General features: G+C 42.5%; 1 protein-coding gene across 1 annotated transcript; it reads left to right on the forward strand.

The window, feature by feature from the left end:
• The first annotated feature begins 2,858 nt into the window (after window positions 1–2,858).
• On the forward strand, window positions 2,859–12,597 carry LOC124256151 (procathepsin L-like). Its single transcript, XM_046690108.1, has 6 exons — window positions 2,859–3,413; window positions 4,693–4,912; window positions 7,512–7,706; window positions 8,618–8,826; window positions 11,202–11,436; window positions 12,484–12,597. Exons 1-6 carry the CDS (start codon window positions 3,174–3,176, stop codon window positions 12,570–12,572), a joined length of 1,188 nt encoding a protein of 395 aa, XP_046546064.1. The 5' UTR covers window positions 2,859–3,173; the 3' UTR covers window positions 12,573–12,597.
• The last annotated feature ends 4,074 nt before the right edge of the window (window positions 12,598–16,671 follow it).

A 16,671-nucleotide genomic window follows, 5' to 3' on the forward strand; every position in this document is an offset into this window, starting at 1 on the left:
GTCTTGGAATTAAAGCAATGCGCCATAGCACAGAAATCTATTGCCATAATTCGAATTAATTTGAACCTATTCACTGGTCAAATTTAAGGACTGCTAACGACACACCATACATTAACGATTAACGCTAACTCCCCTACGGGGTTTAAGTTGATAAAGCTATAAGTTTCCATGGAGCCTTTGGTCATCGTCTTCAACCCACCAACAACACGGGGTATTTTACATCTTATAATGAAAGGATAGTAATCTTGGTTGTTTCTAGAATGATCACATAACCGGTGTGGCATCTTCAGTGAATTCCCTGTGCTGTATATACCTGGGAAATAATTAAATATTACGTATTAATATACATGTCTGTATAAAATAACCATTTCTTAAAAAAAGCGTAACCTGTATGTATTTTCTGAGGAAACACATTCACAGTGTTTGTCATGTTGAGATACTAAAACCAGTTTACCATGGTTTATGACTAATCCATGGCGCTCGTTATTTAGGCAGCATCATTGTCCTTCTTTTCTTGGTTTTCTCGCAAATATGAGATAACCCATCCGCCCGTCATATAACCCATGGGACATTCTAAAACATTACCTGATACTATTTTTCCGTGTATGGAGTTATAAACGTGAAAATCGGTATGCGTATCGGATTGACGTAAAACTTACGCATCGATTTTTGCGTTTATGATTCTATAAACGCCCAAAACGCTGAAGTCAATTCTCATAAATAAATACCCCTACGACAATAACTTCAAAGACCGCTTATTTAATAATCATAAACAGCTATACGAAACATCGCCCAGAGCAATAATACTAGTACACAGAAAACAGTCCATTCTTATATTAACCAATCAAGTAACACTAGAGGTCGTGACCTAGTTATTTTTTGGTTTAAGGAAACAAAACGCAAAATAAGTTGCTTGGTAATCCAAACAAATGTTGCAACTAATTTTTCTGGCAGACAATGATTTTATTACAGTCTCACTTGTGTACATACATTTGAATGATACATATATAAAAAATAATACACAAAGGGTAAAAGTACACAACCAATCACTTAGTGACTTATGAGAGACTAAAAACTAGTAAATACATAGATATATATAGAAATATGAATATATGTACATATGTAAACAGGCTGCTAACAGGCATAAAAGTAAAACAGTATAATTAGGGATATAAAAGGTGAATAAAAGATAAGATTGCAGGTTCTGGCAGTGTGTAAGACAAGATTACAATCACTAAAAAGTACATAAAACTTTAAATCATCATTAAGGTCTGACGGTGACTTGTCAATAACCAAGCCTTGCCTAGACAGGTCAGTGATATATTAAGTGTGCAAAGACCCTCCCCATGTATTTTTGAAAAATCATATAAAATTACATGTTATGATATTTATATGTCAATAAACAGTTCATCGTGCACCTATTATCTCTTGTACTTTTATTCAACTTGATCTTAAGCCTAATTAAGCCTAACTAGTCGGACTAGTCCATCCAGTGCACTTGAGGTACGGCAAAGGGGATTAGCTGTGCACTGGACCATGTATTTTGTTGCTTTAGTCTGTAGAAGTTTTGGAATGTAGAAGTTTTGGCAGGACACCATGACATCCATTCAACCAAGCGGCAAGGTCGACCACCCTAACCAATTCTAACTCGGTATCTTCTACGGAGAGTTTTGAAAAATGGTATGCTGTCATTTAGACAGCGTTCTGGACGGTACCTTAGAGTACAGCAACTCTGTGGACCTTAATACAATATTAGGAGTTGGAGAATCTTTTGGAGTCTTTTTTATGTATGTAAAGGGAGCTAATTCTTGCCTAGCACCTCACATTACATCTCAAGTTACAGGAAGACCAGTTGTTGTGGGGAGATCATTCTTACCCAGGACACTCATCCCAGGTCTGTCTTCCTTGTTATGATCACTGCTTTTGTATTATCCTCTGCCGCTCTACTTTGTACTTGAAGATGCCACACCGTTTAGATGATAATTTCAGAAACGGCCGAGACTACTGTCCTTTGCTTTAAAGATGTAATACCTTTGTAGTGATTTGTATTAATTTGTAAACTAGGTTAATCTTAGGATACAATTATTAATTATATCACATTGTTTTGTTATTTGTTGACTTCACACCGACTATTTAAGAAATACAGTTCGCTCTACCACCATGTATAGTGTAATAAAACACACTTTCGCCCTGAACTATTATAGTTAAAGTACGAGGACGCTTGGCGGGATGCAACGGAGTAGTTTACTGTAGGAGGCCGTACGAGGCGTGACGTCGCTTACATTGTGACGTAATGTAAAATGGTTCGATTACGAGGGGGCACACTAGAATGGCGCAGTGACGGGATAACGTCATTCAATTGTTACGTCATCAATAAACCATACCTTTATTGTCTGATAATGTTTGGGTTTTGATCTAAGCGCTAGGCATCTTAGAAATTCGGTTAACTACCGCATTAGTTTCAACTTTGGAATCAACACGTAACAATATGTATACAGATAGTTTAGTAACAGACCCGTAAACCATATCCACCGAACAATAGCACGTGACCCTCAGTACCCAGATCTGTTGTATTTCATGTTATCGAAGCAAGTGCACGTACACAGGCATGGTCCTGACATACCAATGATCATAATCCAAGGGGATCTTGAATACGAACCACGATAAGCGGATCGCAGCACGAGAAAGGGAGGTAACTCAACATCACACTCCAAATGTCATGAGGTCATCCGCGCGTATTTAACGAACTATACACCTCAGTACTTGTGTTTGTTTATCACAGAGATAACAACAGTGACATCTACGTTATCCGTGATATCTCCTGGCTGTGTGATATCACCACGTTGTATCTGGTTATCAGTCGGGTCACAGAGACAGTACAGTAAGATACACTGTACACAGTCAGTTTGTTCCTATCGGTACCAGACCTCACACAGACTGACCGACACGAGGAACGCTCCTACGTCCCAGGCAAAAACACGCCAGTGACGCCAGCCCGAAAAAGTCCTCGATTCGTCTGCACAGTGAAACGCAACATCCGTTTATCTTCGGTCGGTGACAGTTGTGATTGTTAAATCACGTGAGTGGTGAGTCATTGCACAGGGTATCAGTTACATACTGTCTTGGTAACATTTCAAAGCCAACTTCCTACCCGACGCAACAGTCAACTGACGATGAAGCTTTTGATATTGTGTATCAGTTTGGCCGTTCTGAGGTCCTCCCTCGGTATTAACCCAGCCACCGAAGAGGAAGAATGGCAGGAGTGGAAGGCTAGGTATGGGAAGGGCTACCCCACGGATGAGGAGGATGAAGACAGGCGGAATGTGTGGCTGGAGAACTACGACTACGTGGCCGCTCACAACGCCCTCAACGACGTTACCTACAAGCTGGAACTCAACAAGTTCGCGGACGAGGTGAGGTGGTTGTGGTGTTACCTCTAGTTGATATCAACAGTCATTGTTAACGTACAATTTAGGAAGAAGTTAATTGGAGCAATTGAATGTTTCCACCATACCTATATTAAAAGCCCGGATAGGGAAAGTTTTGCAAGACTTATGTCATGTAAGGATGAAAATGTTTTGACAAGTATTGCTAAGTTTCTGATGAAGGCTCGTAAAATTAGAAATGCATAAATTTCAGTCAATATTCTACACATTAAGATCTATATGTTATTTCTTAGATATGTTATGCCTATACACTGTGCAAATATGTCAGACACTTTATAAACCAAAATACAACATACTGTCACTTTATGACACTTGTGCAAATTGAAAGATATATTTCCTTAGATATATTCTACAGTATTATAAACATGTTTTAAGCTAGTCCAGATATAATAGCTTCCAACCTCCAACTGTAACAGGGGGGCATAATACACTGTACTGTAATAGACTCTGTTTATATTGCTATACCAGTAGTTGAAGAGGAATACCATTTAAATTGTCAATGTTTAAAAAATGCATAAGATAGAATGTTTTCCACCTTACCTATATATTGGTAACCCGTGTAAAGATAGTCTTGTTAGACTTGTGTCATCTAAGGATGATGTTTTGATAAGTATTGCTACTTTTTCTTTAGAAGGGTATATTATGCCTGTACATTGTGCAAAAATTGTTTCCATAGCTTTCAGAGGCAATAATGTATGACTATTACTGGTTTTACCAGCATCAAACCAAATGTAAAATTATTCTGTAATGTGGGCCATGGCCTTGTATACTGAAATAAAACTGTCTGTCTGTCTGTCTGCATCTCAATCATACAACAAAATACTGATACTGATAAATTCGAGTACAAGGCGACTAACGGAATACGGTGGTCAAGCTCGCTGACTTGGTTGACACATGTCATCTTATCCCAAGATCGATGTTCTTGCTGTTGATCACTTGGTTGTCTGGTCCATATTCGATTATTAACAGACCGCTGTCATATAGCTGGAATATTGCTGAGTGCGGCGTTAAACAACAAACAAACTGATAAGATCGAGATAGTGGGTAGCATAGGATATAGGATTCAGCTCCTGGTTACCCAGGACCAATGTTAATGACTGGCCTCCATGGTAAAGTTGAAAGTTGTCCGGAATAAATAAGCCACTCATTTACCTCAGACGGTAGTCTACATTAATACCTGTATCTTATACTCATTAACCCCGCCCATGCTACAGGCGTATTCACACGCCCACGTCTCTATCTGCAGCTGTCGCCAGCGATCTCATACCCAGACCACGAGAAGGTCCATGAGGAGATTCTGGTGAAGGATAAGTCCGCCCCCAAACAATTCGACTGGAGGAAGAAGGGCGTGGTCGGCGCTGTCAAAAAACCAGGGTCAGATGGGATATGTGGAGGCCTTTGTTGCTGCAGGCAAGTGCTCACACCCTATCTCCAGGGTCTTTCCGAAGTTCTGTGTTTGACGTCCAGTAACGTTGTACTTGATATTGTGTATGAGTTTGGCCGTTCTGAGGTCCTCCCTTGGTATTAACCCAGCCACCGAAGAGGAAGAATGGCAGGAGTGGAAGGCTAGGTATAGGAAATGATTGTTTTCGAGTTTTGTTTCAAACAGTAAGGGCTCAAGCAGCCAATAAGAGCTGCAATTAGTTGTGCACAGTTCCTGCAAACCTGGAACCTATGATTTGGAGTCCAATCGCCCGGCATTGTGTTTCTAGGTTTCCCCTTACCCGTGGTCATGAGTTCCACCTGAGTGGACAGTGCCTGAGACGTGCATCATTTCGGGTTTTCAAATAATCTTTATCATCTCAGAGTTACAGCTTTCGTTCGCGACTGGATTGTCTGGTCCGGTTTCATCATATATTTTTTTCATCGTTCCTTCCTTTATTTACTCCTTCATTCGCTTATTTATTCATCGGGTTATTCCATCACCCCATCCATCTATCCACCCATCCATGTTACCAACCAGCAAGACCAGCCAAACAGGTCACCAACCAAACTGCTAATACCCAACGCCCAACGCCAATCAACCAGCCAACCAAACAATCAGCCAGTCAGCCAACCAACCAGCAAACCAGCCAACAACAAACCAGCAAACCAGCTCACCAACCAACCTGCAAACACCAAACACCCCAACACCCCAACACCCCAACACCAATCAACCATCTATCAATCTATCCACTCATGTATCATGTACCCTTTCCAACACAAGCGATATACACTATGTAAATGTCTGGGGTTATAGGGGTAGCCTAGTGGTTAAAGCGTTCGCTGCTCACGCCGAAGACCCGGGTTCGATTCCCTAACCATATTTACGTGTCATGCTTTGCAGAGTGTGTGGAGAGTCTCCACGCTATCCAGACAGGTCGGCTGTATGACCTCAGCGCACAGGAAGTTGAAGCTTGCTGCAGGGAATTTCTGCAGCTGCCCATCGAGAATGATGTGTTTGGCTGCATCCACAAAATTGGGGGCCTCTGCACAGCGGCTACATACAAACCATCATCCCAATGTTCCAATACGTCATGCGAACCCGTGGCACAAGTAAGTACTTTAATCCACATCCACACTCTCCGTCACGTTTGATTAGACAGACAGTTTTGGTCCCAAGTTAAACAAACTTGTCCCAACAGACCACCCAAATGGAGAACCGGTGTCAACGGGAACGTTAAGTCCACAACGGGAAATCATCTTCTCACTTGGCCGATTTCCTTTCTCATCGTTTCCCGATAGCGTAGAATGATGGGTTCATTATCGAACAAAATCCTGATGGCCGAGCTCCGTCGTGTAATATCGGTTTCGATCTTGTAAAGTAAACGTATTTGTTTCATGACATAACATGACTTGCTAGTTGTCATGACTCGCTACAGTAAAGACCGTTTATAACAAACTGAAGGATAGACGATCTCTTGTTATACTTTAGTCGCAATGCGCATAAAAGACTACGGTCACAACGAACTAAAAGTGGTCCCTTTGAGTTCGTTATAACCGTAGTAAGCTGTATATGTCTATGGTCTGGGGCGATGGGGTAGCCTAGTGGTTAAAGCGTTCGCTACTCACGCCGAAGACCTGGGTTTGATTCCCCACATTGGTACAATGTGTGAAGGCCATTTCTAGTGTCCCCCGCCGTGGTATTGCTGGAATATTGCTGAAAGTGGCGTATCACAACACTCTGCTATACGAATGTGGAACAATGTTCCCATAGAAATAAGAAACATAGACTCGTTAGCAGGTTTTAAATTGAAAATTCAAAGAAAAATATATGCAGCCCCGTCTTTCTTTCGGTCTGGTACAAGAAAACTTAATATGTTTCACACAAAACTGAGGTACATTTCAAGTCCGCTTAATTACGATTTATTTAGAATTAATTTAAGATCAGATGCTTCTTGTAAATTACTTGTGGTTGTCCCCTGTGAAAATTCATGGCATTATGTTTTAGAATGTCGTTAAGCATCGCATACCTACTAATCTAGATTTATTGTTATTTGGTCATGTTACACTATCACTATATGAAAATGAATAATTAATTAAACATGTACATACATATAATAAGCTCACTGAAAGATTTTTGTAGTTTATTCTTGTATATTATGCTATAATTCTTGTAATGTGGGCCATGGCCTTGTATACTGAAATAAAACTGTCTGTCTGTCTGTCTGCATCTCAATCATACAACAAAATACTGATACTGATAAATTCGAGTACAAGGCGACTAACGGAATACGGTGGTCAAGCTCGCTGACTTGGTTGACACATGTCATCTTATCCCAAGATCGATGTTCTTGCTGTTGATCACTTGGTTGTCTGGTCCATATTCGATTATTAACAGACCGCTGTCATATAGCTGGAATATTGCTGAGTGCGGCGTTAAACAACAAACAAACTGATAAGATCGAGATAGTGGGTAGCATAGGATATAGGATTCAGCTCCTGGTTACCCAGGACCAATGTTAATGACTGGCCTCCATGGTAAAGTTGAAAGTTGTCCGGAATAAATAAGCCACTCATTTACCTCAGACGGTAGTCTACATTAATACCTGTATCTTATACTCATTAACCCCGCCCATGCTACAGGCGTATTCACACGCCCACGTCTCTATCTGCAGCTGTCGCCAGCGATCTCATACCCAGACCACGAGAAGGTCCATGAGGAGATTCTGGTGAAGGATAAGTCCGCCCCCAAACAATTCGACTGGAGGAAGAAGGGCGTGGTCGGCGCTGTCAAAAACCAGGGTCAGATGGGATATGTGGAGGCCTTTGTTGCTGCAGGCAAGTGCTCACACCCTATCTCCAGGGTCTTTCCGAAGTTCTGTGTTTGACGTCCAGTAACGTTGTACTTGATATTGTGTATGAGTTTGGCCGTTCTGAGAGTCCTCCCTTGGTATTAACCCAGCCACCGAAGAGGAAGAATGGCAGGAGGGAAGGCTAGGTATAGGAAATGATTGTTTTCGAGTTTTGTTTCAAACAGTAAGGGCTCAAGCAGCCAATAAGAGCTGCAATTAGTTGTGCACAGTTCCTGCAAACCTGGAACCTATGATTTGGAGTCCAATCGCCCGGCATTGTGTTTCTAGGTTTCCCTTACCCGTGGTCATGAGTTCCACTGGAGTGGACAGTGCCTGAGACGTGCATCATTTCGGGTTTTCAAATAATCTTTATCATCTCAGAGTTACAGCTTTCGTTCGCGACTGGATTGTCTGGTCCGGTTTCATCATATATTTTTCATCGTTCCTTCCTTTATTTACTCCTTCATTCGCTTATTTATTCATCGGGTTATTCCATCACCCCATCCATCTATCCACCCATCCATGTTACCAACCAGCAAGACCAGCCAAACAGGTCACCAACCAAACTGCTAATACCCAACGCCCAACGCCAATCAACCAGCCAACCAAACAATCAGCCAGTCAGCCAACCAACCAGCAAACCAGCCAACAACAAACCAGCAAACCAGCTCACCAACCAACCTGCAAACACCAAACACCCCGCAACACCCCAACACCCCAACACCAATCAACCATCTATCAATCTATCCACTCATGTATCATGTACCCTTATACAAGCGATATACACTATGTAAATGTCTGGGGTTATAGGGGTAGCCTAGTGGTTAAAGCGTTCGCTGCTCACGCCGAAGACCCGGGTTCGATTCCCTAACCATATTTACGTGTCATGCTTTGCAGAGTGTGTGGAGAGTCTCCACGCTATCCAGACAGGTCGGCTGTATGACCTCAGCGCACAGGAAGTTGAAGCTTGTTGCAGGGAATTCCTGCAGCTGCCCATCGAGAATGATGTGTTTGGCTGCATCCACAAAATTGGGGGCCTCTGCACAGCGGCTACATACAAACCATCATCCCAATGTTCCAATACGTCATGCGAACCCGTGGCACAAGTAAGTACTTTAATCCACATCCACACTCTCCGTCACGTTTGATTAGACAGACAGTTTTGGTCCCAAGTTAAACAAACTTGTCCCAACAGACCACCCAAATGGAGAACCGGTGTCAACGGGAACGTTAAGTCCACAACGGAAATCATCTTCTCACTTGGCTGATTTCCTTTCTCATCGTTTCCCGATAGCGTAGAATGATGGGTTCATTATCGAACAAAATCCTGATGGCCGAGCTCCGTCGTGTAATATCGGTTTCGATCTTGTAAAGTAAACGTATTTGTTTCATGACATAACATGACTTGCTAGTTGTCATGACTCGCTACAGTAAAGACCGTTTATAACAAACTGAAGGATAGACGATCTCTTGTTATACTTTTAGTCGCAATGCGCATAAAGACTATTGGTCACAACGAACTAAAAGTGGTCCCTTTGAGTTCGTTATAACCGTAGTAAGCTGTATATGTCTATGGTCTGGGGCGATGGGGTAGCCTAGTGGTTAAAGCGTTCGCTACTCACGCCGAAGACCTGGGTTTGATTCCCCACATTGGTACAATGTGTGAAGGCCATTTCTAGTGTCCCCCGCCGTGGTATTGCTGGAATATTGCTGAAAGTGGCGTATCACAACACTCTGCTATACGAATGTGGAACAATGTTCCCATAGAAATAAGAAACATAGACTCGTTAGCAGGTTTTAAATTGAAAATTCAAAGAAAAATATATGCAGCCCCGTCTTCTCTTTCGGTCTGGTACAAGAAAACTTAATATGTTTCACACAAAACTGAGGTACATTTCAAGTCCGCTTAATTACGATTTATTTAGAATTAATTTAAGATCAGATGCTTCTTGTAAATTACTTGTGGTTGTCCCCTGTGAAAATTCATGGCATTATGTTTTAGAATGTCGTTAAGCATCGCATACCTACTAATCTAGATTTATTGTTATTTGGTCATGTTACACTATCACTATATGAAAATGAATAATTAATTAAACATGTACATACATATAATAAGCTCACTGAAAGATTTTTGTAGTTTATTCTTGTATATTATGCTATAAACATCATCTTTAAAGATCTTGTAAATTCATTCAACAAATCCCTGTTTTCAATGTTTTTATACTTTAAATATGAAATATGTAACTTCTGGGAGAGGGCGTTCCTAAGTTGGATAACTTGTGCCGATTCTATTTCATTTTTGAATAAATTATGTACAAACAAAAAACAAAACAATTAATCAATCGTCATGTCTTCAGTCACTGGTTTGTGCGGCCCATTCTGTAAAATAGGAATACTGCGTCGTTGAACAAATTAATTCAAATGTACCAGCTCCGGTTAGAAATGTTCTTCAGTAACCTGTAAGGTAGGCCCCTGTTTGTCGTAAGAGGCTGCGAATGGGATAGGAGGTCAGAATCGTTGATTTGGTTTGTGCATGTCACTGTATCCCGTCTGCATAGATAGATGCTCTTGATGTGAACCACTGGATTGTCTGTGTCAGACTCGATTATTTATACACCGTCTTATCGCTGAAACACTGTTATGTGTGCCTCTTACGACAAACAAAAATCCCAATATTTACATTTTTAACTTTCAGGTTACTATCGGATGCTTAAGACTGTTGCGATGATAACTATAACTATATCGAGGCATTGTATTGATTGCTAGTATTTTACTATGCTACTGACTGTTGGGTGTGACGCAGGGGTCCCTTGGATCTGACACAGTCTCATTTTATGGCAACTAAAATCAAACCTTCTGCGTCACATATTACGAAAACACATTTTGTTATCGATTATTTTGGTGCCCTTTCATTAATATAGTGTGTGCATAGCCATGTACTGTGGAATCCTAGAAGGGACATTGTCGCATTCTCGCCGTTATTCAAACAAACTAAAATGTCAAAATTAATCAAAGCGCGACAATGTCATTTCTCGGATTCGGTAATGCATGAGCATAGCGACTAAACACCATCCATGTGGACCTCGGACTCCGTTGCCTTGTTGACAGTGCGATTTCCCCTGTCGGCGGTTCCGTCCCTGGCTGCTCATTCCAAATGACGTTAACAGTTAAACTTCAGCATTGTATTGCAGGGCGGGGACTATAAAACTGATATCAATACAAGTAGAATTGTACAAGCTGCCCCACACCCGCAGACGTACACACACGCATATGCATGCACGTCAATATCGAATGGCAATACTTTCGAACGCAACAATTTATACCACGTTCACCCATTATAGGTAAACAAGATCACATATCTCTCATCTTCGTCTTCAAATACCTGGACCTATTGTTCAGCGAATTCCTAGCATCATCCCAGTGATATTCGAGGGTTAAAATGTTTTGAGCGGTAAAAAACAATATGACTCTTTTTCTTCAGACACAGGGTACCAAGTATGTCCCGGCTAACAACGAGGGGGCTCTTCTCGAAGCCCTCCTGACCGTCCCGGTGTTTGTAACGGTCAACGCCAGTCCACAGTCCTTTCTAATGTACAAGTCTGGAGTATACTCGGACCCACAATGCACCGGTGGCAACCTGGACCACGTACTGCAGCTTGTTGGGTACGGCACTGACGAGGAGGGTAACGCCTACTGGATCTGCAAGAACAGCTGGGGTGAGTTGGATGCATACTGTTTTTTTCAGTATTGTTTTTACGTTAAAGAGGGACGCATGTCCCCACTACGGAGATGTGACGTACTTTGTATTGAAGGTGATTCACAGTGTATGTACGGTGGCGCGGTGGGCGAGCTGGCTAAGATGCCACGCTAATGATCCAGCGAGGTTGAGGTTTCGGGATCGAGCCCACCTGTGACCGGGTGTAAAACCTTGGAGTCAACTTTGTGTGCAGACTCGTTCAGTGTTGTCACAACCCTAGTGTACAGTACACAACCCTGTGCACTTAAAAGAACCCTCGAATCCGTTGGTAAATGACCAGATGGTGGCCACATGGATACGTGCAAACTCCTAGTTGTGGGTACAGCAACATTCAGTGAACTTGGACAAAGTGCTGTGACTATGTGTCCCAGTCCATCCAGCTGTGAATGGGTGCATCCTTAGGATGAGAAAGCCACAATAACTCGATGCGCCTAGTGTCTGCAAGAGTTGGATACTCCCCAGGGAGTTGATAATACGATGTGCCGTTTAGATTAACATCCAATGATCGAGACTAGTTGCCTGGATTTGTGCACTTTATAAATGTCCTATAAAAAAAAAGTATTTAGTGTATATGTATTTAAAATGTGATACAAAATCCTTATCAAGGAGACTGATCGTGTAATATTTTGAGCAGCTTTGGCCAAGAAGAAGTTGGCCCTTTGGTTTAAAAATGGGTAAAATGTTCGGGGGGACTGATACTTTGAAATAATGATATGTTGGTCAATAAAAGAAAGCTCAAACAAAAATTGCCGATCACCTACTGTTTTATGATGCGTTTCGTGACATACGAGGCTGTTAACAGAGTTACCTCCCTTCATATTTAATCCTCATCTGCAATACCGATGATCGCTTTCGGCTATTTTCATTAATCCGGAAAATTGGGAAACATACATCCTGGCTGAATAAATGCTAGTTATAAAACTTTAAATTCTTTAAACGGATGGTAATTCAGGACCAATGAGGGGTGAGAAACACGGAAGGCACTGACTGATTTGTTTTGTTGCAGGGGAGGACTGGGGGATGGAAGGTTACGTCTACATCCAGCGAGGGGTCAACAGATGTGGCATTGCGGAAGATGCCAAGTACCCTTACTGAAATTAAAGTTACTTCATATCATTTACACAGACGTTGCTGTTGTTGTTTGATGTGTGTCCGAATCTGACCACAAGATACAATCTTAGAGACATACATCATTGTGGACTACAGAATTCTCGTGATTCTGCGAATCATTTTTAAACATTTAGTTCGGACGATGTAAAGTAACGTAGACTGTATACAGGATACAATTACAATTTAATGTGAGATCCTTGAAGACATTATTGTCCGGATTTTAACGACGGGGTTTTCGTTCCTGGTCTAAGCTCTGGTGTTGGTAACTGCTTTTCAAAGACCGCCATATAGCTGCAATATTGCTGAGTGCGGCGTAAAACTAAACTCACTCACTTCAAAGACTTTGTGCCAAATGAGAGAATACGAGATGATGAAAAAGCGTTTTGAGCATTGGACGTTTCGGAAATATACTTCTGGTGTGAAACATTTATGGCATTTGAACGTTTCACATGTAAGTCATTAGTACTAACTAACAAAGTCACAAACACTGCGCGTGGAGTTTCTATTTGCTTTGTTCTTCCGATCTAAGGATATTTCTTTCCACAATTTAAGTACTACCAACTCCATTTTGACCAACCGATCTTCATCTTATCGGATGTTCAAATTCAAATTGAAATTCAAATGTTTATTTTTTTACATGGTATAGTAGGATCAATTAAACAAAAGATTCACATTTAATTTCTACTTTTGAAGGCATATTTGAAGCATAACATTACAGATTTTAAATTTGTATAGCGCAGCCAAGGTCTGGGGAAACAAGTTTCCGATCTGTTGAAAAAAACTAACGCCAGAAAAGATGCATTTTCTATGTAAACTTTTAGTATGATATGGCTGAACGCGGAACCGCCAGTGATCTCCAATTCTAGGCTCCTGGACGCTGTGAGAGAACACTCATCACTCAAGACTGGCGATATGATCCCGGGAGATGGGTTTATACGGCTGGGTTATGATGCGACCACTTGATGTAGTGCCCGCCTCGGGGCAAATGTCTTGAGCCAGACAAATATATGGAGTTTGGAATTCTGTGAAATGTTAATTCGGTATACTTCAGTGCTTATACGACCCTGCAGACGCATTTGGCAGAATGTGATATTTCTCGCGCTCTTGAAGGCATGGTGTTTAGGAGACAGGGTAATATCACCAGGGGCTGGTTGAATATTGATACTTCTGACGAGGATGGCAGGAGGCAGAGGTGGAGCATATTTCGGCCTTCTTCTCCAGAGGTCTCTACATAATGTCCTCGCAATAAATCAGAAGATGGGGATTAATCAGCGTTTTATTTGTTGCTGATGTCGTTAGGTGGGGATTTCTGACTACGAACTTCATGCTGTATAGCTATTAAATAGGTACATCGCCCACGACAGACCTATACATGGTGGTTCGCTCACTGAAGATCTATAAGTGGTGGCCCTCGCACTGCAGTACTATACAGGTGGCCTTCTCGCTGCGGATCTATACATAGTGCCCCCCTCAGTGCAGATCTATACAGGTGGCCCTCTCACTGCAGATCTATACAGGTGGCCCTCTCACTGCAGATCTATACAGGTGGCCTTCTCACTGCAGATCTATACAGGTGGCCCTCTCAATGCAGATCTATACATAGTGCCCTCCTCGGTGCAGATCTATACAGGTGGCCCTCTCACTGCAGATCTGTACAGGTGGCCCTCTCAATGCAGATCTATACAGGTGGCCCTCTCACTCTCACAGGTGCAGATCTATACAGGTGGCCCTCTCACTGCAGATCTATACAGGTGGCCCTCTCACTGCAGATCTATACAGGTGGCCCTCTCACTGCAGATCTATACAGGTGGCCCTCTCACTGCAGATCTATACAGGTGGCCCTCTCACTGCAGATCTATACATGGTGGCCCTGGCCCCTCACTGCAGATGCAGATCTATAGACATGGTGGCCCCTCTCACTGCAGATCTATACAGGTGGCCCTCTCACTGCAGATCTATACATGGTGGCCCTCTCACTGCAGATCTATACAGGTGGCCCTCTCACTGCAGATCTATACAGGTGGCCCTCTCACTGCAGATCTATACAGGTGGCCCTCTCAATGCCATCCTCTCACTGAACTGCAGGTGGCCTCTCACTGCAGATCTATACAGGTGGCCATCTCACTGCAGATCTATACATGGTGGCCCTCTCACTGCAGATCTATACAGGTGGCCCTCTCACTGCAGATTTATACATGGTGGCCCTCTCGCTGCAGATCTATACATGGTGGCCCTCTCACTGCAGATCTATACATGTGGCCCTCTTAATTCAGATCTGTATATGGTGGCCCACTCAATGCAGATCTGTACATGGTGGCCCTCTCACTGCAGATCTATACATGTGGCCCTCTCAATGCAGATCTATACATGTGGCCCTCTCAATGCAGATCTATACATGTGACCCTCTTACTGCAGATCTGTACATGGTGGCCCACTCAATGCAGACCCATACATGGTGGCCCTCTTACTGCAGATCTATACATGGTGGCCCTCTCACTGCAGATCTATACATGGTGGCCCTCTCAATGCAGATCTGTACATGGTGTCCCTCTTACTGCATATCTGTACAATGTGGCCCACTCAATGCAGATCTATACATGGTGGCCCACTCAATGCAGATCTATACATGGTGGCCCACTCAATGCAGATCTATACATGGTGGCCCACTGAATGCAGATCTATACATGGTGGCCCACTCAATGCAGATCTATACAGGTGGCCCTCTCACTGCAGACCTATACATGGTAGCCCTCTTACTGCAGATCTGTACATGGTGGCCCACTCAATGCAGATCTATACATGGTGGCCCTCTTACTGCAGATCTGTACATGGTGGCCCACTCAATGCAGATCTATACATGGTGGCCCACTCAATGCAGATCTATACATGGTGGCCCTCTTACTGCAGATCTGTACATGGTGGCCCTCTCAATGCAGATCTATACATGGTGGCCCTCTCACTGCAGATCCATACATGTGGCCCTTTCACTGCAGATCTATACATGGTGGCCCTCTCGCTGCAGATCTATACATGGTGGCCCTCTCAATGCAGATCTGTTCATGGTGGCCCTCTCAATGCAGATCTGTACATGGTGACCCTCTCACTGCAGATCTACACATGTGGCCCTCTCACTGCAGATCTATACAAGTGGCCCGCTTGCTGCATATCTATATAGGTGGCCCGCTTGCTGCAGATCTATACAGGTGGCCCTCTCACTGCAGATCTATACAGGTGGCCCGCTCTTGCTGCAGATCTATACATGGTGGACTCAACACCACAGATCTCCACAAGGTGAACATTTCACAACACCGATCTGTACAAGGCGAACTTCACACCACACGTATTCATTCTGTTGACGTCAAGATCATTATTTTGATGTCTAAGTAAGGATTTACCATCTAAACATGTCTATGACCTAAATATGCCTAAAATCATTACGAGACGATTAAGTCTACTGCTTAGTGAACCTTAACACACAAAACTCTGATGCATTCTATTGAGGGAAAAATATCCTCTCCCTAAGGTCCTAAATCCTCCATAACCTCCCATGAAGAACACAGACACTGTGACATAGATATGTCGGGTTATAGATATCAATATAATGTGCGCCAAACTCAACAGAAGCGTAAGATTTCGCGAACCCAACAGGATCTGATTCAGACAGTGTTCTGTTGCTAAAGTTACAGTACTTTTAATTGGATATATTCATGAAAAACGAGAATGCTCGTACAGTATCTGACACCATACTTGGCACTCATAGAATAACTATCGAGCTACGACGAAATGTGGTTTATTTTTCCCAGGGGAATTAAAGTCATAGATTCTGAGTGAGAAACAGAAAAAAAACGAAAAGTAATTCCGAGTTTCGACGTATTTTCTTTCTTATCTATAATCAAATTTGCTGCAAATGTCTCTAGATCCGATCCCCTACAACCGTCGAAACGTTCAACGGTTCTGACCCAAGCCATCTTTTCATGACACATCTGATATCATAAAATAGCTGGCTGGTACCATCAAAAGTCAATATTTTTGCATCATTCATACTTTTACAAAAACAACACTTTTGCTGAAGTACAGAACTTCC

The sequence above is a fragment of the Haliotis rubra genome, unplaced genomic scaffold, assembly GCF_003918875.1.
Source record: "Haliotis rubra isolate DU_JTF1 unplaced genomic scaffold, ASM391887v1 Scf62, whole genome shotgun sequence".
NCBI classification, from domain to species: domain Eukaryota; kingdom Metazoa; phylum Mollusca; class Gastropoda; order Lepetellida; family Haliotidae; genus Haliotis; species Haliotis rubra.

Bases quoted from the DNA above. Each gene is read 5' to 3' on its own strand.
- LOC124256151 (XM_046690108.1), top strand. From the start codon at position 3,174: ATGAAGCTTTTGATATTGTGTATCAGTTTGGCCGTTCTGAGGTCCTCC. The intron at 7,707-8,617 runs GCAAGTGCTCAC...CATGCTTTGCAG, and splicing joins GGAGGCCTTTGTTGCTGCAG to AGTGTGTGGAGAGTCTCCAC. The intron at 8,827-11,201 runs GTAAGTACTTTA...CTTTTTCTTCAG, and splicing joins CATGCGAACCCGTGGCACAA to ACACAGGGTACCAAGTATGT.